This window comes from Bufo gargarizans, chromosome 1 (assembly GCF_014858855.1).
Source record: "Bufo gargarizans isolate SCDJY-AF-19 chromosome 1, ASM1485885v1, whole genome shotgun sequence".
Taxonomy (NCBI): Eukaryota; Metazoa; Chordata; class Amphibia; order Anura; family Bufonidae; genus Bufo; species Bufo gargarizans.
This window is the reverse complement of record NC_058080.1, coordinates 363,021,967-363,047,528: the sequence shown is the minus strand read 5'-3', so window position 1 is coordinate 363,047,528 and position 25,562 is coordinate 363,021,967. Positions and strand designations below refer to the sequence as shown.

Genomic DNA, 25,562 nt, shown 5'->3' with positions numbered 1-25,562 from the left:
TCAGGTGAGCAGCGGGTGCAAGGCAGGAGAACAGGTGACGGGATTAGATATGGAGACTAATGTTCAGGCCTGCTTGGGTATAGTAAAATTATAGGGGCAAATTTATCTTTTTCAACAGCATTTGCGCAAAACAAATTGCATAAGTGCTGTTTCTCTGCCAGCCTTGTGACTTTTCTGAAAAGGGGGTATAGCCAGGGTGGTGAGTGGTTGGGGCTGGTGGCCCCACCACTAGTGTTTAGCAAGCATCTCTATGCTCAGAACATCGCAGTGTTCGGCCAAATACTGTGTATGCTCGAGCACAATTAAACACAATGCGAGATCTGAGCATTAAACCAGGCACCCCCTGCTCTGAAGAAGAGAAGGTGTCTGGTTCATAGGAAAAGGTTAGAAATTGATGGAAACACCACCAAAATGGTTTGAAAACAGCATGGGAAGGATGTCTGGATGCATCTTGGACTCCCATTACCTATGACATACAATAGACAACTACACAAAGGCTATATGCTAAAAGCCGGGTATGTGCAAGCCAACAATCTATCCATGAGACAGATACAGTCAGCATACCATACAATGGCAGCCTTGTGCACTGTGAGACATTCAAAACCAGCTCTCATCTGACTGCGAGCCAGTAAGCCTCAAAATGACTTCAGATCTCTTGAATGGCTTGGGTGGACCTTTGCACCTAGATCATTATCATTAGGGTGACAAAAAGTTTTCTGATTGTCCTAACATAATATTTAATTAACCTTTCTATACAGTTTTGCCATGTGAACTAATTTGCATAATCATGGGCATATGTAAATTAGAAGAATCTGCTTGTTTTTCAGCTGAAACACCATTCGCATGGAACAGTTACGATTAGAATATTTACGATCAACACTACTCATGAATAGCACCATTTATTGGATTCATAGTCTTATGAAAAGATTCAGAATCCAATAGATGGCGCTGTTCATGACTCATGAACAGCGCCATCTATTGTTTTCATAGTCTTATGACAAGACTATGAATCCAATAGATGGCACTGTTCATGACTCATGAACAGAGCCGTCTATTGGTTTCATAGTCTTATGACAAGACTATGAATCCAATAGATGGTGCTGTTCATGACATGACTCATGAACAGCGTTATCTATTGGTTTCATAGTCTATTTTTAAATACTTTTTATTAGGTTTTGATATAATTTGCACATTTACATTCAAAGGTACACATTGGATCAAATTACAGGTCATATTTCTTTTTTACAGATATGTGCAGTGAAAACAAAGATAAAACACATATGAACAGTGCAATAATCCTTTCCCTAAACATTTCCCTTCCCCCACTAACCCTCCCCCCTTCTAAACAGGTGATGTGGTTAAAGTTTTAGTTTTATTATAGGTATTCCTGGAGGTGTACAGTGTCTCACTTTGGAGTTCATGTGGATTTATTGTCGTGTGGTCTCATGGTAGTGCGTCTTTATCTAAGGATTGATGATGCTTTATATGTTATTGGTTTCATAGTCTTATGACAAGACTATGAATCCAATAGATGGCACTGTTCATGACTCATGAAGAGCACCATCTATTGGTTTCATAGTCTTATGACAAGCCTATGAATCCAATAGATGGCACTGTTCATGAGTAGTGTAGATCGTGAATATTGTAATCGCAAATTTTTATTGCAAATTTTGCATGTCTTTCCCATATGCCCATGTTTATGCAAATGAGTTTACATGACATAACTATATAGAAAGGTTATTGAGTATTATGTTAGGACAATCACCCTAATGATAAGGATCTAGGTGCGCAAGTCCACCCAAGCCATCCAACAGATATGAAGCAACTTTGAGGCTTACTGGCTCTCAGTCAGATGAGAGCTGGTTTTGAATGTCTCATAGTGCACAAGACTGCCATTGTAAGGTGTGCTGACTGTATCTGTCTCATGGATAGATTGTTGGCTTGCACATACCTGGATTTTGGCATATAGCTTTTGTATGGTTGGCCTATTGTATGCTATAGGTATTAAGTGTCCAAGGTGAATCCAGGTGTCCTCCCCATGCTTTTTCCAAACGATTTTGGTGGTGTTTTCATTAATTTCTACCCTTTTCTGTAAACCAGACACCCTCTCTTCTTCAAAGCAGGGGGTGCCTGGTTTAATGCTTGGGTATTTCCATTGACTTCCATTGTGCTCGGTAGAGCACCTGAGCACTTTGGTGCTCGATCAACACTACCCAACACTACCCATCACCTTCTACACCAGTGTTCTGGCATAGAAGAACACTAAAAAGATTTCAGTTCAGGCATCCAAACTGCAAATTTACGATGAAGCATACACCTCATCATAAATAAGGTGCATCACTCACAATCATAGTCTTTCTTTTACTGAATAGATAATTGGTGTCATAGCACAAATACAAGCAGTAGGCACAGTTCTAAAGTGTTTCACAGAGTAGATTTTCCCAAAGGCTGTGTGTAGGGAATGGCAATTATGGTGGTGCCCCCTCAGTCTCTTTCCAGATATATGAGTAATCTTTCCAACTGACCAAGAGCATACAATTTCTCTTAATGTCTCTCTGCAATTCCCAACTAAGGGTTTGCAGTCCTAGATCATATGGCCAGTCCATCTCAGTTGTGTGGCATCTGTCCCTTACTTAACTGTATGGTCCTTAACCTTCTGCAAGAGTTCAATGTTTCTTTCCCTCAGAGGCTGGTTCTTAGCAAAGTTGCTTTTCTGGCAGCTTTTCACTTACAGGGATGGTGTCACCCTGGAGACAAATGTATTTTCTCCTGCTTCAGCTTTTCTGGCTCATACACCAACAGCAGCATACACCTCTCGTACTCTTATATAGTAAAGTCACAGCCATTTGTACCAGTGAAAGTGCATAGTTAACATATCAGTAAACATCCTGAGAACTTTAGAAGGTAACCAAAATATATTATAACAATAACTCTTAAAGGGAACCTGTCACCGGGATTTTGTGTATAGAGCTGAGGACATGGGTTGCTGTACTCTCGTGATGTGCGAGCCAGCTCATGCGCAGTGACGTCATAGTGTTCCTTCCCTATGCTGGCATCAGCCTCAAAGAAGGAACTGAACATGCTCTAGCTTGCGCATCGCGAGATTGCGGCGCTCTAGCTTTCTGACATCGGGGAGGAGATTCTGAGGATGCGGGGCACTGGTGGGCCCCTTCACTCTGGAGTCATCTCAGGTTAATTTGCATATGTATCAAATCGTTTTTTTACACAATAAAAGCACACAGAGCTATGGGGACCGGGAATTGTGGTTGTGCTAGCGGCCATCTAGCAACCCATGTCCTCAGCTCTATACACAAAATCCCAGTGACAGGTTCCCTTTAAATAGTGAATCATGGCATTAACCAGTGGGTCACTGCAATAGTGATTATCTCCTGCATAGCTGTCATAAACATTTATCTTAAATGGGAAGACCCTACCAGACGAGTGTTTTTATTTTTTTATTGTTAACTATGCCCAGCTCCCCCCCCCCCCCCACAATATTTTTTTAGGTCTTGGACAACCCCTTTAATCTTTCACTTCAAACACCACTAGAGATAAAAAAAAAAACTGTTAGGACTATATTACTATTTTCATATTAATATTTTGCTTTAAGAAGAAAATATTGAATGGAAAAGACAGGCATTATTAGTTTGATTAATATGGTGCTATTTTTACCCGGTGGTTTTACACCTGTTTTGCACCTGTAAATGTACAGACACAGTAGTGTGTGACATAATACAGATACACATGGCAAATCTACCCAAAATGCACTTGTGAAAGCAGCATAGAAACAGTGAAGAAAAAGTGCTATATTACATGGAATAATAATTTATTGACATTTCCCAAACTGAACTGCAAATGAGCAATGGCTGCTTATACTTGTAGGAATTTTGTATGCAACTATGCAGGACTGTCTTCCACCTGAGGCATGAGAGACTGGTGAAACATATGTCCCGGTGCTGGGTGCTGGGTGAAGGCAAAAAGCCATTCTGATATTGCCAGGGTATTTCAATACATGTTAAAGGAAGACTAGCTATGATTCGATGAACCTGAAAAACCTTACAAAAGAGCTTTTTATTATATAGATTGTTTCTTATGTTTTTGTTACTGCTGTATTTGGTTCCTTCTTATCTTTGGTTCATCTTTGAATGAATCAACCTAATGATATTATCTAACACTGCTATTATTTTCTATAGGTTCCATCATGGTGACTACACTGTGGATGTGAGTATCAATGACTACCTGGATATTTACTGCCCCCATTACGAAATTCCACTCCCAGGAGATAAAATGGAGCGCTATATACTGTATATGGTCAATTATGATGGCCATGCCTCCTGTGACCATCGTCAGAAGGGGTTCAAAAGATGGGAGTGCAACCGACCAGATTCTCCTAATGGACCATTGAAGTTTTCAGAGAAATTCCAGCTGTTTACGCCTTTCTCTCTGGGGTTCGAGTTTCGTCCTGGACATGAGTATTATTATATTTGTAAGTATCAGTGGAGCATGGGGACATACCGTATTTTTCGCCCTATAAGACGCACTGGCCCATAAGACGCACCTAGATTTTAGATGAGGACAATAAGAAAAATATATTTTTCATTAGACCTCAGATCAGCAATCAGACCCCCAATATTAATCAGACCTCAGCTCACAGCCCCAATCAGATCCCCAATGTTAATAATATCTCAGATCAGACCCCAATGTGAATGACCCCCAATCAGACCTCAGATCAGAGCCCAATACAAAGAAGACCTCAATCAGCCTCAGATGAGACCCCCATGCCTCATAACCACCCCCAGCCATATGTAATCAGCCCCCAGTCATATAATCAGCCCCCACTATTACTCAGGCCCCAGTCATATGTACTCATTCCCCAGCCATATGTACTCATCCCCTAGCTATATGTACTCAACCCCCAGCCATATGTACTCAGCCCCCAGCCATATGCACTCAGCCCCCAGTCATATGTGAGCAGCCCCCAGCCATATGTGAGCAGTAGTGTTGAGCGTGAATATTCGAATAGCGAATATTAATCTCGAATATCGCAACTTCGCTAATTTGCGAATATTAAAAATATAGTGCTATATATTCACTATATCGAATATTCATCATTTTTTAACATATGAAAACATGATTCCTCCCTGCTTCTTTCTTGTGGGTCAATGAGTCATTGGCCCACAAGCAACTTAAGCAGGGAGGAATCATGTTTTCATATGGAAAATAAAATTACGAATATTCTAAAAAAACAAATATATAGCAATATAGGGAATATATAAGTTTTTTTTAGAATATTCGCATTTTTTTCCAATCTGTACGGTCGTTCGCATACTCCTCCCCGACAAGCATCCCCGTCACCATGGGAACGCCTGTCGGTTAGAAAATACTATCAGATCTGAGTTTTCCCTGAGATCGTATGCCAAAGTGGAATAACAGTACAGCTTGAAAAAAAAGATGAATATTCTAAATAACGAATATATTCGCTATATTGCTATAACTTCGTTTTTTAGAATATTCGTAAAATACACATATAGACTGCAAGTTAGCTAATATAGTGCTATAGTATTTTTTTTAATAGTGTACATTTAAAAAAAAAAAAAGAATTTCAGAAGAGACTAAAAAAATGTGACTATAAAAAAAAATACTATAGCACTATATTAGCTAAATTGCAGTCTATATGTGCATTTTACTAATATCGGTATATTGCCATAACTTAGTTTTTTATACTATTCGCAATATTCTAAAACAAGAATACATAGCATTATAGCGAATATTCGTAAAATACACATACAGACTGGAATTTTGCTAATATAGTGCTATAGTATTTTTTTTTTTATAGTGTACATTTTTTCCAAATCTGAAATTCAGAAGAGACAAAAAAAATAGACTATAAAAAAATACTATAGCACTATATTAGCTAAATTGCAGTCTATATGTGTTTTTTTTTACGAATATTCGCTATATTGCTATAACTTCTTTTTTTATAATATTTTTAATATTCTAAAACAAGAATATATAGCAATATAGCGAATTTTCGTAAAATACACATATACACTGCAATTTAGCTAATATAGTGCTATAGTATTTTTTTTATAGTGTACATTTTTTCCAAATCTGAACTTCAGAAGAGACAAAAAAATTAGACTATAAAAAAATGATTATAGCACTATATTAGCTAAATTGCAGTCTATATGTGTATTTTACGAATATTTGCTCTATTGCTATAACTTAGTTTTTTAGAATATGACAAATATTCTAAAACAAGAATATATAGCAATATAGCGAATATTCGTAAAATACACATATTAGCCATAGCCATAGCCATAGCCAACCAATAGGAAAGTTGCCTTATACAGTTAAAAGAAAATCGCAATATGCGAATAATTAAATTGCATATTATTCGCGATAAATAGAATAATGACGAATATTCGATTTAGAAGAATATAAGACGAATATTCAATCGAATATTTGCGAAATATCGCAAAATCTAATGTGGCATCTCCCGCTCACCACTGCAGCCCCCAGCCATAATTCAGCCTCAGATCACAACATCCAAAAAAACCACTTACCTCTCCTGCTCCTGGACGCCGCCGCTCCTCACCGCCCGCGATCTTCCTCCTGTTGTCGGCTGTGCTGTGAACTGGCACGTACAGCGTGAGGTCACAGAGCGCCCTCACGCTGTGTGCAGCCTTCACAGCCGTCAGTTGAGGACCAGGAAGCGGTGAGTACAGAGCCTTCACGGCTTCCTTAATGGAAGCGCTCATTAGTATTCGCCCAATAAGACGCAGGGGGCATTTTCCCCCCACTTTGGGGGGGAAAAAAGTGCTTCTTATGGGGCTACAAATATGGTAGTAATGGTGGTGCATGGTAAAATATATATATTTTTTCTACTAGAATGACCAAAATTGGTACCAAACTAAACTGCTATACCGATGAGGAAATTATTTCAGTATAATTTACTGTATGCATTCCTTGTACTATAATATGTGCAGAAAAATAACTAGGAAGTGTTAGAAAAGACTGAATTTCACAAATTTTATAAAATATAAAGATATAGCATGTGATCACTTGTATAGCATATAAAAGACATAGAAAATATATATATGAATGCATATGGCTGAAATTAAATGTTCCTGGCAAATGATGCAACCCATAGGATTCTATATTTTTCCAAATATACTGCAGGTGACCTGTCACGAGGGCGATTACTATATTTTATGCAACGCAAAACAAAAATAGGAAACTCCATGTGCACATGCCCTCCTCCTGTGAGGACAACCACAACTGTTAGAGACCTGCAGAGAAAGGTCTGCAAACAATGTATGCACCAGCAAGAACTCATCCCAAGAAAAGATATACATGTCCATCTCCAAGATATTATACACATGACTGTACATCTACCCCAGACATTTTTGTTTCTAACATTTGTAGCAGAGGTGGCTGTCCACCCAAAAGGCATCAGTATGTTTTAGGCAAAATGTGGACCTTAACCTTTTTGTAAATAGTACTTAAAGGGGGTTTCTGACAATTGTCAAATATGGCACAGAGTAGATGGCTGTGTAAATCTAATTAAAAATGTTTTACTGATCACGCACCATGGTTCTGGTCCCCACTGCTTTGATTTCCGCTGGGCCGGCAGAAGTCTCGTACCATTTATTGCTCACGTGAACACTGCAGCCAATCACTGGCCTCAGTGGGCACTGGATCGTCCCCCCGCTCTGGGCTAGTTTTTACAAATCTTGGAAAACCGCTTTAACATGGTATTAGCAGTCTAATTCCATTAATCTAGACACATAGATTAGAAAACACTGTGAATATAATGTTCTGTTGCTCTTTTACAATGTATTGCCTATCTACAATTAAAAGAAAATGTTATATACTTTTCTGTAACCATCCAATAATCTAGAATATCTGACATAATACTTTTACTTTGCAGAGCATATAACATAGTATTCACCCTCTTGACAGGTTCGATTTTAAATTGGACCACTAAAAACTGTCACAAAATATTCAGTAGATGCAAACGTGCAGCATTTTTTATGGAAATATATATACCGGTATATTTTTTCCTCATGGAATAACATCTCAAATACTGTCTTCACCAGTATATATATATATATATATATATATATATATATATTCTGGGATATGCAAATAATTGGGTACTGGAGTGTTTTAAAAAAAAAAAATAGTTACTTGTTCCCTCATGGCATAATGGAACTATTACGGTGTTCAAGATTCAGGAACAGGAGTGTGGCTGACAGTCATAGATCTCAGATCTCCACTATTTGAGTCCATTGAAAGACTCAATAAACGTAGTTCAGTTTTTCAAACTGGTAGGCCTCTTTCACCCGGGCGAGATTTCCGCGCGGATGCGATGCGTGAGGTGAACGCATTGCACCCGCACTGAATCCGGACCCATTTATTTCTTTGGGGCTGTGCACATGAGCGGTGATTTTCACACATCACTTGTGCGTTGCGTAAAAATTGCAGCATGCTCTATAGAAGTGAATAGGGCTGCGTGAAAATTACGAGCATGCTCAAGCAAGTGCGGATGCGGTGCGATTTTCACTCATGGTTACTAGTAGATGATCGTAATGGGGACCCGATCATTATTATTTTCCATTAAAACATGGTTATAAGGGAAAACACTAGCATTCTTAATACAGACTGCTTAGTAAAATAGGGATGGAGGGGTTAAAAAAATAATAATTTAACTTTCCTCATCCATTTGTTTGTGCAGCCCAGCTTCTCTTCTGTCTTCTTCTTTGATGACCAGGAGGAAAAGGACCTGTGGCGACGTCACTGCGCACATCACATGGTCCATCACACGAGCCATCACCCATAGAAGTGAATAGGGCTGCGTGAAAATTACGAGCATGCTCAAGCAAGTGCGGATGCGGTGCGATTTTCACTCATGGTTACTAGTAGATGATCGTAATGGGGACCCGATCATTATTATTTTCCATTAAAACATGGTTATAAGGGAAAACACTAGCATTCTTAATACAGACTGCTTAGTAAAATAGGGATGGAGGGGTTAAAAAAATAATAATTTAACTTTCCTCATCCATTTGTTTGTGCAGCCCAGCTTCTCTTCTGTCTTCTTCTTTGATGACCAGGAGGAAAAGGACCTGTGGCGACGTCACTGCGCACATCACATGGTCCATCACACGAGCCATCACCATGGTGATGGATCATGTGATGGGCCATGTGATGAGCGCAGTGACGTCACCACAGGTCCTTTTCCTCCTGGTCATCAAAGAAGAAGACAAAAGAGAAGCCGGGCTGCGGAAACAAGTGGATGAGGTGAATTAAATTATATATTAAAAAAAATAATATTAACCCCTCCATACCTATTTTACTAAGCATTTTGTATTAAAAATGCTATTATTTTACCTTATAACCACGTTATAAGGGAAAATAATAAAATCTACACAACACCTAACTCAAACCCACAATAAAACGCTTTGCACTCGTGCAGAAAAATTGTGCATTTTCCTGCAACGCACCCGCATTTTATCCGGCTCTCACACGCGACGCCGGTGTGAAATAGGCCTTAGGGTATACTTAGATATATGTGAAATTGTAAAAAAAAAAAAGTTATTTAATTAAAAAAGAAGAAAATCCCCAGTAACCATATTTCAAAAGCATTTTATTCAATTAATGTTTCGAAGACACAAAATAATATAGACATATGTTCATTACCACTGCAATCTGTATAGTACATTTCTTACATTATTCATGAACATTAGTGATCACTGGAAAAACAATAAATAAATGGTGCCCAAAGAAAATACAAGTTGTATATTGCTATGTTATAGCAAAAATGAAAAGGTTATCAGAAAATTAAATCTATGCCTTATATGACAGGTAAAGATTTGTACAAAAAGTTGCACCATTCTCTGACTTTTGTATTCAGAAATTTGTCTAAAATATTTAAGCCACAATCCTTCTTGTAAACCACACACTTTTTCAACTTTTGGTGACCTTTTGGACTTTGGTTTATGCCAAAATAGTGTCATTTTATACTCGATATATTAATATTAATAGTGTATGGAATTATTAGGGGAGATTTATCAAAACTGGTGTAAAAGAAAACTGCCTTAGGCCTCACACAAACGTATTTTTTTTCCGTTTCCGTTTCGTTTTTGCAGTTTCCATTTGTGGTCCGTATGCAGAACCATTCATTTCAATGGTTCCGCAAAAAACCCGAAATGTACTCCCTTTGCTTTCCGTTTACGTATATCCGTTCCGCTAAACGATAGAACTTGTCCTATTATTGTCTGCAAATAACGTTCCGTTGCTCCATTCAAGTCAATGGGTCCGCAAAAAATACAGAATGTATATGGAATACATCTGTATGTCATCCATATTTTGCAGATCCATGCCCACTTTGTCCATGTGTTTACTGTTTACAAACATTACAGTACATTACAGTAATGATTACAAATTTTCTGTTTCCGTTTGCGATCCGCAAAAAACAGATCACATACAGAAGCCATATAGAGATGTTTTTGCGGAAATACGGAATGAAAACGGAAACACAATGGAAACAAAAAACTGAACAACGGATCCATAAAAAATGGACCGCAAAATACAGCAAAATCCGGATCCGTCTGACAAATGCATTGAAATACTGGATCCGTCTCTCCGGTGTCATCTGAAAAAACGAATCCGGTATTTATTTTTTTCACAGATTTAAAAGTCTACGCATGACCGGAAGAATGGATCAGTCAATGTGGCAATTTTAATGCATTTTAATGGAAATGAATGCCAGATCCGGCATTCAGGCAAGTGTTCAGGATTTTTGGCCAGAGAGAAAAATACAGCATGCTGCGGTATTTTTTCCGGCCAAAAAACGTAAGAAGGACTGAACTGATGCATCCTGAACGGATTGCTCTCCATTCAAAATGCATTAGGATAAAACTTATCAGTTTTTTTCCCAGTATTGAGCCCCTGTGACAGAACTCAATACCGGAAAAGAAAAATGCTAGTGTGAAAGTACCCTTGTGTTTAGCCCAAACTGATGCTAACTGAACATAACAGTCTTCCTTTACACCAGTTTTAATATGTCTTCCCCATTATGTTAACGGACAGAGTAGTTGTGGCTTCAGCCAGAATACATTGTGCACCTAGGCTGGTTTCACTACTTTTCTTTTTCTAAAATGCTGCCCTTTTTGCAGAGTTAAATTTTTTGTTTAAGAAAAACTGCCACATGTTGGGCAATAAGCAATTATAAAACACCCTACAAACTCTGCATTCATTGAACTGGCAATTTTAGACATTTTACTAGTGGATTTTTATCCAATAGCAATTTCTTTTCAAAGCGCAGCATGCTTAGGGTTTGCCGGTTTGTGTTTTTTTCCGGGCATTTTCCCTATGGACTTCTCTATAGAAAAAAAAGTATGTAAAAATGCTATAAAAATATTGTGTGACTAAAAATACACCATTTCATGGAGTCTTCACACCCTGTGGACTTTGTTGCAGAATTCTGCGACTGAAAATCTGATCTATTCACCTGAATGGGAAATTCATGTGCTTGCCACCCTATTCAAATGAATGGAACTGACTTAAGTTGCCAAATATTTTGCAACAAAATCCACAGAGAATGAAGGCATCCTTAAGCGGACGTTGTATGTAAGAGCCGGATAGGATGCGGGTGCGTCGCGGGAAAATCGTCCGATTTTGCCTGCGAGTGGGGTGAGTTTTCTATGCGATTGTCTTGCGTTTTTCTTTTTTTTCCGCGCGAGTGCAATGCATTTTGCACGCGCGTGAGAAAAAACGGAATTTGATACTCAGACCCAAACCCGAACTTCTTCAGTGAAGTTCGGGTTTGTGTTAGGTGTTCTGTAGATTTTAATATTTTCCCTTATAACATGGTTAATTATTAACAAGGGAAAATTATAGCATTCTTAATACAGAATGCTTAGTAAAATGTAGATTGAGGTGTTAAAAAAATAAAAATAAATGAACTTACCTGTTCCAATTGATAGCTCAGCCAGCATCCTCTTCTTGTTTCTTCTTTCAGGACTTGCAAAAGGACCTTTAGTGATGTAATCGCGCTCACTACGTGGTGAGAGTGGCAACGTCAGCGCAGGTCTTGCTGAATGAGATATCTTCATTCAGCAGGACCTGCGCTGACGTCACTGCGCATCACCAAAGGTCCTTTTGCAGGTCCTGAAGAAGAAGCAAGAAGAGGATGCTGGCTGAGCGATCAAGTGGACGAGGTGAGTTAATTTTTTTTATTTTTTAACACCTCAATCTACATTTTACTGAGCATTCTGTATTAAGAATGCTATTATTTTCCCTTATAACCATGTTATAAGGGAAAGTAATACAGGGAATACACTTTAATGGGGTCCAGGTTGCTTTCATCCCTATCATCTCCAGGCAACCATGCGTGAAAATCACACCGCATCTGCACTTGCTTGCGGATGCTTGCAATTTTCACGCATACCCATTTATTTCTATGGGACCTGCGTTGCGTGAAAAACGCTGAATAAAGAACATGCTGCGATTTTCACGCAACGCACAAGTGATGCTTGAAAATCACCGCTCATCTGAACAGCCCCATTGAAGTGAATGGGTTCGGATTCAATGCAGGTGCAATGCGTTCACCTCACGCATTGCACCCACGTGGATTTCTCGCCCAGTGTTTCACGCGCGTGTGATGTACATGTTCTCCACAGACAGCACACATCCCCATTAATTTTAGGGCTCGTTCACACAAACGTTTTTTTTCGTTCCGCATACAGGCCGTTTTTGCATGCCGTATACGGAACCATTAATTTCAATGGGTTCCCAAAAGATGCGGACAGCACTCCATGTGCTGTCCGCATCCGTTGCTCCGTTCCGTGACCCCACAAAAATTATGAGACATGTCCTATTCTTGTCCATTTTGAGGACAAGATTAGGCATCTCTATAATGGGCCTCCTGTTCTGTTCTGTAAATTGCAGAAGGCACACAGGCGGCATCCATGTTTTGCGGATCTGCAATTTGCAGACCGTAAAACACGGCAGGGTCATGTGAACAAGCCCTTAATGTGTGTATTCACACATCAGTGTTTTAGCACGGTCCGTGGATTTGTGTTTTTAGCACAGATGCATGCTCTATTTTGTCCGTCACGCCCATAGTCTATGGGTCCATCAAAACCACGATTGCAGCATGGACAGCAAAAAACTGACACACGGACCCAACACGGATCCTTCACGGACAGATCACTGACCACCTGCTCACGGATTTGAGCACGGACACGGACGTGTGAATGAGGCTTTAGGACACCTGCACACTGTGGCTGGTGAACGCACATAAGATCTGCATGAATTTCCATGCAGATTTATGTGCGTTTCTAAAGCATGTCCACACCAAAATCCGGAATGTCTACTACTGTTTTTTGGTGCAAATTTGATGCACAGATCTTACCCTTCCATCGAAAAGGGTGAAATCCGCATCTAAAACCAAACATAATTGACATGCTGCAGATTTTGAAATCTGCAATGCGGGTCAATTTCCACACAGAAAAAAAAAAAATCTACAGTGTACATGAGACTTGTGCAATCTCATACACTTTGCTGATACTGTAATATGCCGTAGTTTTTTCTGCATGGGAATCAACATGGAAAAAAACACACGTATTCCACAACATGTGCAGGTGGCATTACAAACCAAAAAGAGCCCAAAACAAAGGTAGAGCAGCAGCACATTTAGGTCATACACACAATTTTTCTAACAGTATTTAATTTTTTATTTTTTTTTTGCCAAATCCAAATGTGGAGAAGTATAAGGGTGTCTGCACAAAATGCAGATTACATGCAGATTTTCTTGTGGAAAAACTTGCAGTGTAATACAGTACCAATCTTGTGCATACTTAGCTTTTTTCTTAGGTGCAGAAATTTTTCTGTGCGGATTTTGAAATCTGCAGTATGTCAGTTTTTGTGATTTTCCTGTGCAGGTTTCACCCTTTTCAATGGAAGGGTGAGTTTTGAGATATCCACACCAAATAAACGCTGTAAAACCGCACAAAAAATGCACCAAAATTGTGATAAATAATGCAGATTTATGTGCATTTTTAGTGTGGATTTCATGCAGCTTTTCTACACATAAATCTGCATTATGCCCAGGCACTTTAATTTTTTCCTTCATAGTTCTCATTCCCTTCCAACAAACTTCTGGGTTTGGTTCAAAAAACTGCTTTGAAAACTGCCAGAAGAATCTATAGCCCCATAATGGGTTTGAAAAATAAACACCATAAATCCCCAAAAATGCACCTAATTATAAAAAATACAAGTAAAAAGACACTTATGTGTTCTGAGTTTCATACAGTATTTCCTATAGACTTTCAGCTAACATTTGGAGCTGACCTTTTCTGCAAAAAAAAAAAATACCAAAAAATGCAAGTACAAATGAAAGCCACTAAAAATGCAAAATGGCACAAAAACACAAGTGCAAATTTTTCACGATGGGGCAAATTGCATAAACTAAGTTCATAACTTTAAAAAAAAAGGTTTGGATAATGGCTGTGCTTCTTTGAACAATGATAATTGTGAAGGAACAGTTATGTTTGGAGTTCCCTAATGTTATTCTCTGTTTCAGCTGCACCGCTCGATGCATTTCACTCAGAAGCAGGAAGTGTCTCCCTTTTGCCAGCATTGTACTACTGTGACATCCTTAGGCCTCTTTCACACAACCGTATGGCTTTTTCAGTGTTTTGCAGTCAATTTTTTCAGTGTTTTGCGGAACCATTGAAATGAATGGTTCCGTATACGAACCATATACGGAACGTAAAAAACGGACCATAAATGGAAAAAAAAAAAAACGGTTGTGTGAAAGAGACCTTACCCTTACTTCCCATAATGTTTGTTTTCAGCTCTGGAGCTCACAGAGCAGATTTGAGGTGGCACTTTGGTCTTTCTGGCTTACTTTCAAAAGTGGAGCATGCTGTTGATCTGGGGGGCGGGGGTTTAGGCATTTTGCCATCTCCTTCTCTATAAGGGGAAAAGACCAGAAAGAAAACTTTGGTGGACAAACACACTGCAAAATGCTGCATTTTTAAAAAGAAACCATAAAGACAAAAAATGCTCACCTACCGTATATAAAGAGGACCTTTCACCACTCCTGACATGCCTTTTTTAATAGCTTTATCCAATCCCCATGTAATAACAATTCTGAAACTGTATATTGTGCCAATCCTTTATTATTTCTACTAGAAGTTATGAATTAATTGCTATTAGCCTTCAGCAAGGGTACAGAGGGGAGGTAACCAGTTGGGGGGGAAAGGGGGGGTGACGTAATTGCGCTCACCACATGGTGTCATGTTATTCATTCCCTCTTCATTCAGAAGGTCCTGTTGCAGGTTCCTGAAAGAAGAAGAAAGAAGACAATGCGTGATCAAGTGGATGAGGTGAGTAAATTTTTTTTTTTAACCCCTCAAGGCACATATTACTAATCATTCTATATTAAGAATATAATGTTATAAAGGAAAATAATAGAGTGAATAGACTTTAATGGGGTCCAGAGTTGCTCATCCCTATCATCTCCTAGCAACCATGTGGATGCTTGCAGATGTTTGCGATTTTCACGCAGCCCCATTCATTTCTATGGGGCCTGAGTTCCGTGAAAAACGCAGAATATAGAATATGCAGCGATTTTCACGCAACGCACAAGTGATGCTTGAAAATCAGCGCTCATCTCCACAACTCCATTGAAATGAATGGGTCCGGATTCAGTGCAGGTGCAATGCGTTCACCTCACGCATTGCACCCACGTGGAATTCTCGCCCCCGTGTGAAAGGGGCCTAAGGGATTGATTTTAAAGGGAGTATTGGTCATGCTTTCTATATTACAAAGTATCTATACTAGATCGCTTTCAGATGGAGAGTTAAACTAGAGATTTACTATGATTGCCATGTCTGTATTATGGAAGCATTTACACCTTAACATAAGTATATTTGGCTTCTCTCCCAGAGATTGTTTCTTCTTGTTTCTTTGAATCAACACTGCAGAAAACGTGAAGCAGATAAACCGATCTTTTTAAACCTTACTATATCATTTTGTAACTCTATGATCTGTGAGTAGTATCAGACTGAGGTCACATGTAGCAGATACACTGTGGATTTTCTATTCCGTAATTGCAGTTGGGAAATCCTGAATATAAGTCCTCATGCACACGGCCGTTCCGTGCATTGGGGACCACAATTTGCAGTCTCCAATGCATGGGCAACATGTGTGCGGCGGCAGGGATGGATCGAGACCCATTCAACTTGAATGGGTCCATGATCCGTCTGCACCGTAAAAAAAAATAGAACATGTTCAAATTTTTTCCGGTGCGGAGGCACGGACATAAAAACCACGGAAGCACTTCGTAGTGGTTCCGATCAGTGCTTCCATTCCGCACCGCACTGCATCTCCCGGACTGTGGACCCATTCAAGTGAATGGGTACGCATCCATGATGTGGGGTGAAAATGGCCGGTGCCCGTGTATTGCGGACCTGCCGTATGCGATACGGCCATGGCCAGGCAACGGCCGTGTGCATGAGGCCTAAGGGCTCGTTCACACAAACGTTTTTTGCGTTCCTTATATGGGCCGTTTTTGCATTCCGTATATGGTCCGTATACAGAACCCTTCATTTCACCCGTTGCTCCGTTCGGTGAACCCGCAAAAATTATGAGACATGTCCTATTCTAGTGGACCACAAAAAACTGCACGGTCATGTGCATGAGATTTTACTCATTTTCATCCACACACTGTGCAAGAAAACCATAGCATGTCCATTTTTGCTGCCAATTTCTACCTCAGAATCCACCTTTTGCAGGGAAATTCTTTCCGTGTGGATGTACCCTCAGGATCCTATTTGTAAAAGACCTACTGTATACTATACATTTTACATTTTTCAGTGGCCCTTTCTATCATTCCAACTTGGCCTTTTTGTGGTGTTAAAAAGTTTAAGTTTTGAAGTCGCAACTGGCATTTTTCCACTGCCCTTGTCAGTTTCTGAAAAGAGAGCATGGCAAGGGAGGGGTCTGGGCAGCGCCATTAGCCATATCACAGTCATCATTATTTACACCAGAAACTGTCGCAAATAATGGTTGAAATCTATGGCAGCACCAAGCTGTCGTAGATTTCAGACTGACGCATGGATTGCTGGAGGAGGCATGATAAATCAGGGCCAAAATGTTTGCTGCCTCATTACAGTTCTTGGTTTTAGATAGCTTTTTTTTTTTTTTTTTTTTTACTTTGTTCTAAAAACAAGACAGAAAAGGTGCATTGTAATGCCATATTCACATTTGACATTTTCCTGGAGCTTTTCTAGGGTGTTTTGTCCAAATTGCTGTATAAAAAGCTTTTAGAGGGAGGCAAATATAGTGTAGTTTTTTTTAGCACCATTAATATCTATCAGTTATACTATATTCCCATATATAGATTGAATAGGAAAAAATGTGAAATGGCAGCAGATTTCTCCCAAATCTATTAAAAAATGTCACATCAACTGTACTACGAAAATCTATAAATCAATGTATGGCTTCTGTTAAGCTTACCAGATCATAAGTGAGACAATCCTTTTAATTTAATTGTGGATTAAGACCTCAAAAAAGAAATTTACCTCTATGTAAGATATGAGTTGGCCTAGGTTTTTTCTTTTTTACACATGCTAAAGGTGCTTTTAGGCGTACTAATAATCGTCCAGATTATCGGGAACGACAATCCCTGCGAATGGTCATTCACGATCACCTGTCCTGTCACTCATGCATGCACCACTGATCATGGCTTATGATTCTGTATGAGGACGAGGGATTGCTATAGTGATCACTCGTCCTTATACAGTCGTTTATCGCTGCATGTAAATACGCGCTCTTCTTTCACTGAATGAGCAGTATAGACTCAATGGGACAGATTTACTAAAAAAGTGTAGACACTGTAGACCTAGACTAGAAAGGCTATAGATTTATCACAGTGGCTGATGGTGGATAATTCTCTGCACATCATTAGACTATCTGCTCTAAAAAAAGATTGTTCTATCTGGGACATTTATGGCATATCGATAAGATATCCCATAATGTCTGATAGGTGCGGGTTCCACCTATGGAACCTGCCCTTATCTTAAGAACAGGGCCAGGTTGTGAATTAAGAGCACACCATGCATGGGGGATATCTTTACTATTCCCTAGTATGGGATTTCTGAAAATAAACCAATGAGCACTCTCGGTTACTTGGGAAATCCCATAGCAGTACATAGGGGGGGGGGGGGGGGGGGGGGATGCACAGCTTGCTCTCCATTCACTTTGGAGCCCTGTTCTTGAAATAATGGATCCCAAAGGTGGGACTAACACTTATCGGACATTTATAGAATGTCCTGTTGATATGCTATAAATGTCCCAGATGGGAATACCTCTTTGAGTTTATACCACCTATTATTAAATATACTTTACAGCAAAATGTTGCACCAACGTTCTAGTGCAATTTGGCGCACGACATCACATTCTAAGCCATGCCCCTTTCTGCTAAACCACACCTGTTTTTTGTAAAACCTCTTCCACTTGTCCGGCACAGGGGTGAAAATGTGTACATATCTCAACATGTGGCAATGGATTCTCATTGGCATGGATAATTCAGTAAGTAAGCAATGTGCTACATAGCTTCCATATTCTTTCTTTTTCTTTTTTTTTGTAAAGTGTTTATTTTCCTCTAATTCAGTTTATTTCACAGCTTATGCTTCTAATATATTTTGGTAGATGTCATTTACAAATGCACCTTACCCTAGATTAATGTACTTCTTTTAATGATGTTAAAATGATATGGTGAGCGCAGCGGAGATCCATATTGCTGCTGCTTAGACCAGTTAGGATTCAAGTCAGGCGGAACATCAGAAATTAGGCCTGCTTGGTAGAAATGTATTTAGAAGACATGAAAGGGTTCGAGCAACACCTCGTTTAGTCACTGAATAAACCTCATAGACATAAAGTGCATGGGTAAAATTATAGGCCAAGGAAGTCATTTTTGGATGCAGTTCTCGTGTGGCATCCTACTAAATGTTTTCAGTTTGAATCTTTTCTTCTAGAGCCTATTAAAGAATGCATGGTGAAGGGAACATTGGAAAACCGCAAACAATCTTTAAAGAACCACAATAGCAGGATTCCTATTTATTTCATGTCAACCACTGATCGATTAAAATGATCTGTTAAATAAAACAGCCTACATATTCAAATTTTGCAGCTGGAAAAGATTATTCTTTTATTCTCGGCAGGATTGGTCTCTAAAGGACACGTAAACCGGTAGCGTCACAGAGCAGTCTTACACACAAGGTCACTTGTTCATGTAGCTAATGCTGAAAATTACGATAATATTCTTAATTCTTTTTTAGATCACTGCTTAGAATCCAGCTGTCTTGCAGGAAAGCTCTGTCTTTTGGCAGTATATGACAGAAAAGTCTATATTTTGCAGAATGATATGTTTGTAAAGGTTTTCTTCCAGCATTTGGCAAAGTAGAAAATCCCTGAGATTATTCTGATAAACAACAGCAAAGTCATGGCAGTAAACATGGATCTGCTGAGTAGCAGTAATTCTTTTCTAAAGATTTTTTTGAAAAGGAGATTCATTTGGACGTGAAGGTATACACAAATTTCATTTTAAATACAAAAATATAACGGGCAAGATTTTACAATAAAATAAAAAACAGTATAATCATTTAAAAATAGATTTGATTTTAATATGATTTGTGGGAAAATTGTCATTTTAGTAGCTTTCAGTTAAATATTGATGCAAAATAGCTGAACTAGGCACACAATAATACACCAATGCACAAAGTATTACAATATCAAAATATAGAGCTGGTAACAGATAGTACAGGCAGCTAGTGGTATGGTAGATTCAAAAGGAACCAGGCAAGAATGCCTCTATTTCACAATGGTTGCCTGCACCAATACAGTATCAATTGACTGCTAGAAATGCTCCAGTAGTAAGTTACTCAATGCTATTGTCAGGGGTGTACACAGAAATCTTGGGTCCCCATAGCAAAGGTCCGAATCCCCCCCAGACACAAATATGGATTTGTATGTATGTATATGCGTTAATTTCTTAAAGGGAACCTGTCACCAGGATTTTGGGTATAGTGCTGAGGACATGGGTTGCTAGATGGCCACTAGCACATCCGCAATATCCAGTCCCCATAGCTCTGTGTGCTTTTATTGTGTATAAAAACCGATTTGATACATATGCAAATTACCCTGAAATGAGTCAGAGCTTGAAAATATGACTCTTCTCTGGTCACACAAGTAAGATATGACTCTTTTATGTCAATTTGCATATGTATCAAATCGTTTTTTTTACACAATAAAAGCATACAGAGCTATGGGGACTGGATATTGTGGATGTGCTAGCGGCCATCTAGCAACCCATGTCCTCAGCTCTATACCCAAAATCCAGGTGACAGGTTCCCTTTAACGATAATTTGCTTATGTGGGGTTTATCCGCCCCATGTGGGATTTATCCACCCCAGTAAAACTGGTAGGACAGACGGAATATTTAATGAAGTCAAGTAATCAAGTAAATTAACACCCCATTACCTCACTATACAAGGCCAAACCCCCCATACAACAGTGTGTTATAACAAGAAACTCTCAAAAAACAAAAGGGAGGGATGTTTGTGTGCTTCTGTTAGGACTAAGGGAAAACAAATTATCGTTAAGAAATTAATGCTTCCCTTATGTCCTAACCAGCAGCACATGTGGGGACTTAGCAAGAAGTTAACCTAAAGGGTAGAAACTTAATGCTGAATGGAATTCAAAACAGACCGCCCTAAGGCAGTGTCTTCTGAACCCCTGAGGTTGAGTCTATAATGATTCACAAAGGTAGAATGTGAGCTCCAGGAGGCCGCGGAACAGATCTGTTCCAGAGGAATAAGAGATCTTTTGGCCCGACTAGTAGAGACTGTTCGGGTAGAGTGAGCAGTGACAAAGGCAGGAGGAGGTCTATTTTGGGAAGCAATAGATTCTCTGATCACCTCTCTGACCCATCTACTTAGAGTAGGCTTAGAGGCCTTCTTCCCTCTATTCCTGCCAAAGAACAGGATAAGAAGATTTTCTAACCTTCTGAACCTCGGATCTCTCAATGTAGATTCTCAAACATCTGACCATATCCAGAATATGGAGGGAACTTTCTTCTGGAGAGGAAGAAGAGGAACATAACACAGGCAAAGACACAACTTGATTAATGTTGTGCACAGAGGGCACCTTAGGCAAAAAGGTGGGTAAGAAATGTAAAAGGACTCTGTCCGGTAAAAATAAAGTGTATGGCTCATACGCCGAGAAAGCCTGAAGCTCTGAAATGCGTTTGGCAGAAGTTACGGCCAACAAAAAGGTTACCTTCATGGATAAAAACTTAAAGTCCACTTCTTCCAGGGGTTCAAAGGGAGGAACACTCAATCCTTTAAGCACCACTGAAAGATCCCACTGCGGTATAGGTCTTAAAGTGCTAGGTTTAAGACGTACGGCTCCTTTAATGAACCTCTTAATCAGAGGGTCTTGATGTAAATATCTGCCAAAGGCAATGGACAGAGCTGAGGTCTGTACCTTGAGTGTAGAAGGGCTGAGGCTCTTATCTAGTCCATCCTGCATGAACTGGAGAATAGCAGATACTTGAGGATCTTGAGATGGTATTTGATGAGTTGCACAACATAGAAGAAAAATACGCTTTACCCTGGCGTAGGCCTTGACTGTCGCAGGAGCTCTGGAATGAGACATAGTTCTTAAGACCGCTGCTGATAGCCCTTCAGGCTCTAGAAGGGACTCATCAATCTCCAGCCTGTCAGATTGAGTCTGGATGGATCGAGGCAGAGCTGAGTGCCACCAGGTTGTGCATTGGGGGAAGCTTCCAATATTGCCCTCGGCTCATCTGCATGAGCAGGGTAAACCAAGACCTCCTGGGCCAGAATGGAATCATGGCTATTAATGAGGCTTGGTCCTGCCAAATCTTCATCAATACCCTTGGTATCATGGCGATGGGAGGAAAGATGTAGGCCAGAACTCCCATGGAATTGACAGAGCGTCTACTGCCAAGGGATTGTCCTCCCGATACAGAGAACAGAACGTTTCCACTTTGGCATTGAATCTTTTCGCCATGACATCTATGTCTGGGCGACCCCACCGGAGAGTGATGTGATGAAAGATCTCCCGATTCAGAGACATTTCTCCTAGAGCTGGGACTCCTCTGCTGAGCTGGTCCGCAACCACATCCAGGGACCCCCAAATGTGGACTGCTGAGAGATGGGAAAGATTCTGCTCTGCCCAAGACAGAATTAGACCTACTTCTGAGAGTAAACTACGAGACCTGGTGCCTCCCTGTTTGTTGATGTAGGATACCGCAGTAGAATTGTCAGAGCAAACCCTTACAGCCTTGTTTCTGATAAGGGGGAAAAATGAAAGATAGCCATCCGGATTGCTCTGAGTTCTCTCAGATTGGATGACCTCAAACACTCCTGAGGGCTCCAGGATCCTTGAACTTGAAGTTCCTCTAGATGGGCACCACAGCCTAGAAGGGATGCATCTGTTGTCAACAGGATCCAACAAGGTTGGATCAAGGACCTCCCATCTTTGACCTGCTTCCACCACTTCAGTGAGCGGCAGGCTTGCGATGACAGGAAGCACTTTGTCTTTAGCTCTCTGGGGGTTCGATCCCATAGACTCAGAACTTCCGCTTGAAGAGGGCGAATATGCCACAAGGCCCAAGGAACCACATCCACGGCTGCTGACATTAGGCCTAACATCCTCATCAATACTCTTATAGTTACCCGGCGGGGAACCATGAGTTGATCTCCAGTCTTGGAAATGCGTGACTTCCTTTTCGGAGAAAGGGAGAGCATCATGTTGGCAGAATCTATTATGAACTCTAGAAACCTCCTGGTAGTGGAGATAGAAATCTCTGATTTCTGCCAATTGATAATCCAGCCCAAACGCTGGAGGAAGGACTGAGCTTGCAGAATATGAAGATGAAGAGTCTCTATCGAGTGGGCTTTTAGGAGCCAATCGTCCAGATATGGAATGATCTCCAGGTCTCTCAATCTGAGGGGAGCTACTACAGCTATTACCACCTTAGTAAAGATATAGGGCGGTTCTGATGCAGAAGGGAAACTGAAAATGTTTCACCGTCCCACTGAGACTCACTGCCACTCGTAGATACTTCCTGTGGGCCTGGCACACAGGGATGTGAAGATAGGCATCCTTTAGATCCAACCTCCTGTGGCCTTGGAAAGAAGAAACACTGGCGAATAAACGCCGGACCCAATGCCTTTTGGAGGAACTTCCTCCAAGGCCCCTTTCTGCCTGTATTTCAGTATAAACGCCTCCAATACCGCTTGCTTCTTGTGGAGAAGTAATTTTGTCAAAACAAATTTTTTTGGGGGGAACAGAAAGAAATTCTGTCCTGTACCCTGTCCTTATTATATTCAGGAGACAAACTATGTCCAGGTATTTAGAAAAAAGTTAAACGGCCTCCGACTGGGAGGTCTGAAAGAATCAGAGTCAAATTTATTACTGGATCTGGCGGAAAGGGAGGGCCGTGACTTGTCAGCCTTATTGTTTTTCTTCCCACCGGAACGATATGATTGTCTCTTCTGGGATCCCAAGGCCTAGCTGAGGCCTGGATTGTCCCTGAAAGGATCTGGACCCTCTACCCTGCCTACCCCTACCCCTAGGGGTTTGAGGGAGGCATTTGCCTTTTTTATCGGCAAGACCTTTCATAATGCGGTCCAGTTCAGCCCCAAAAAGCCTTCCTGGCTCGTAAGGGAGGTTGCATAATTTATACTTGGAGGCATTATCTGCCACCCAAGGTTTTAGCCATAATGACCTCCTACCCGCTGAAGAAAGGGCCATAGCCTTAGAGGCTAACTTTAACTGCTGTGGGTCGGAGTCACACAGTAGAATGGACTTAAACTGCGCCAGGATGTCATCACGGGGTATGCCAGAGTCGATATCCGACTGGGACAAAGTGGATGACCGAGTCAACCATTCAAGAACCGCTGGGTTGCTAGTCAAGACACGATCGCTAGATGACACCGGGTGCTCAGACCTCTCGCTGCGACTCCTGCTGCCATGCCCCCTTACTGTGCTGCGACCTGTGCCTGCGCCAGAAATATTTAGGCCTCTGCCACTCCCCTGTGCAGTGCCTGGCACTTTTCTGTCTGACATACTGTTAGATCAAATAAATAAATAAATAAAAAGGAAATTAAAACACCCAAAAAAAGTCTATCATTTTCTCACTTTGCAACGCGACGGCTAATAAGCCCTTTTTGTTTCCCCAATAATACACGCCAAAAAGGGTTTTAGAACATATAACTGTACCGCTGAACAGCAAATAATGTATATTTTTTGCCACTAATACACGCTAAAAAGGGCTTTAGAACATATAACTGCACCGCTGAACGACAAATATATATTTTTTGCCACTAATATACGCCAAAAGGGCTACAATTTCTCACTTCACCACACAACGGCAAATACTTTTTTTGTGCCACTAATACACGCAAAAAAGGGCTTTAGAACATATAACTGCACCGCTGAACGGCAAATATATTTTTTGGGCCACTAATACACGCCAAAAAGGCATGTTGTTTTCTCACTTCACCACACAACGGCAAATACATTTTTTTGTGAACTAATACACGCCAAAAAGGGCTTTAGAACATATAACTGCACCGCTGAACGGCAAATAGGCACTTATTTTTTTCCACTTATTCATGCCACAAAAGGCTTTAGAACATATGACTACACTGCTGAGCGGCAAATAATATATATTTTTTTGCTGCAAATACAAGCCAAAAGTGCTTTCAAACATATAACTGTACCGCTGAACAGCAAATAATATATATTTTTTGCTACTAATACACGCCAAAAAGGGCTTTAGAACATATAACTGCACTGCTGAACAGCAAATAATATATATTTTTTGCTACTAATACACGCCAAAAAGTGCTTTCGAACATATAACTGCACCGCCGAACGGCAAATATGCCCTTATTTTGTCCCACTTATACATGCCACAAAAGGCTTTAGAACATATAACTACACCACTGAATGGCAAATAATATATATTCTTTTGCCACATATACACTCCAAAAAGGGCTGTAATTTTCTCACTTCACCACACAACATCTAATAATCTCTTTTTTCCCACTAATACAAGCCAAAAAATCCTTTAGAACATATAACTGCACCGCACACGGGCAAATAAGACGTAGAAATATTTCCTTGTAATAATCCCTGTTAATGGCTGTATCAAACAACACTTGCACCTCAATAACAAGAACGGTTTGCTGGAATTACAGAGCTGTATAATGACAATTTGGATCCGCAATCAGTGCAGCAAGGTGTAATAGGATTGTTCCTATTACCCAGGCTGTAAACTCCCCTACTGAACCCTGTTCTACTTCAGTACTGTGGAATGATTCCTCCTTATCCTTTCCCTGAACTTCTATATAGCAAAATAAAAGTTTTAAAGTATTTTCTACCACTGTCCCTAGCGCCTGCTGACGTCTCTCCCTGCACTGGAAAATAGCTGAATCCAAGATGACTGA

The 25,562-nt window shown here is 40.2% G+C and overlaps 1 protein-coding gene across 1 annotated transcript in view; it reads left to right on the top strand.

Moving 5' to 3' along the window:
- EFNA2 (ephrin A2) overlaps positions 1-25,562 on the top strand; it is a 203,950-nt gene that overhangs the window by 164,058 nt on the left and 14,330 nt on the right. Inside the window, exon 2 of the mRNA XM_044283616.1 lies at positions 4,194-4,486. Coding sequence (XP_044139551.1) covers positions 4,194-4,486 — 293 coding nt within the window. The remainder of the gene's footprint in view (positions 1-4,193; positions 4,487-25,562) is intronic.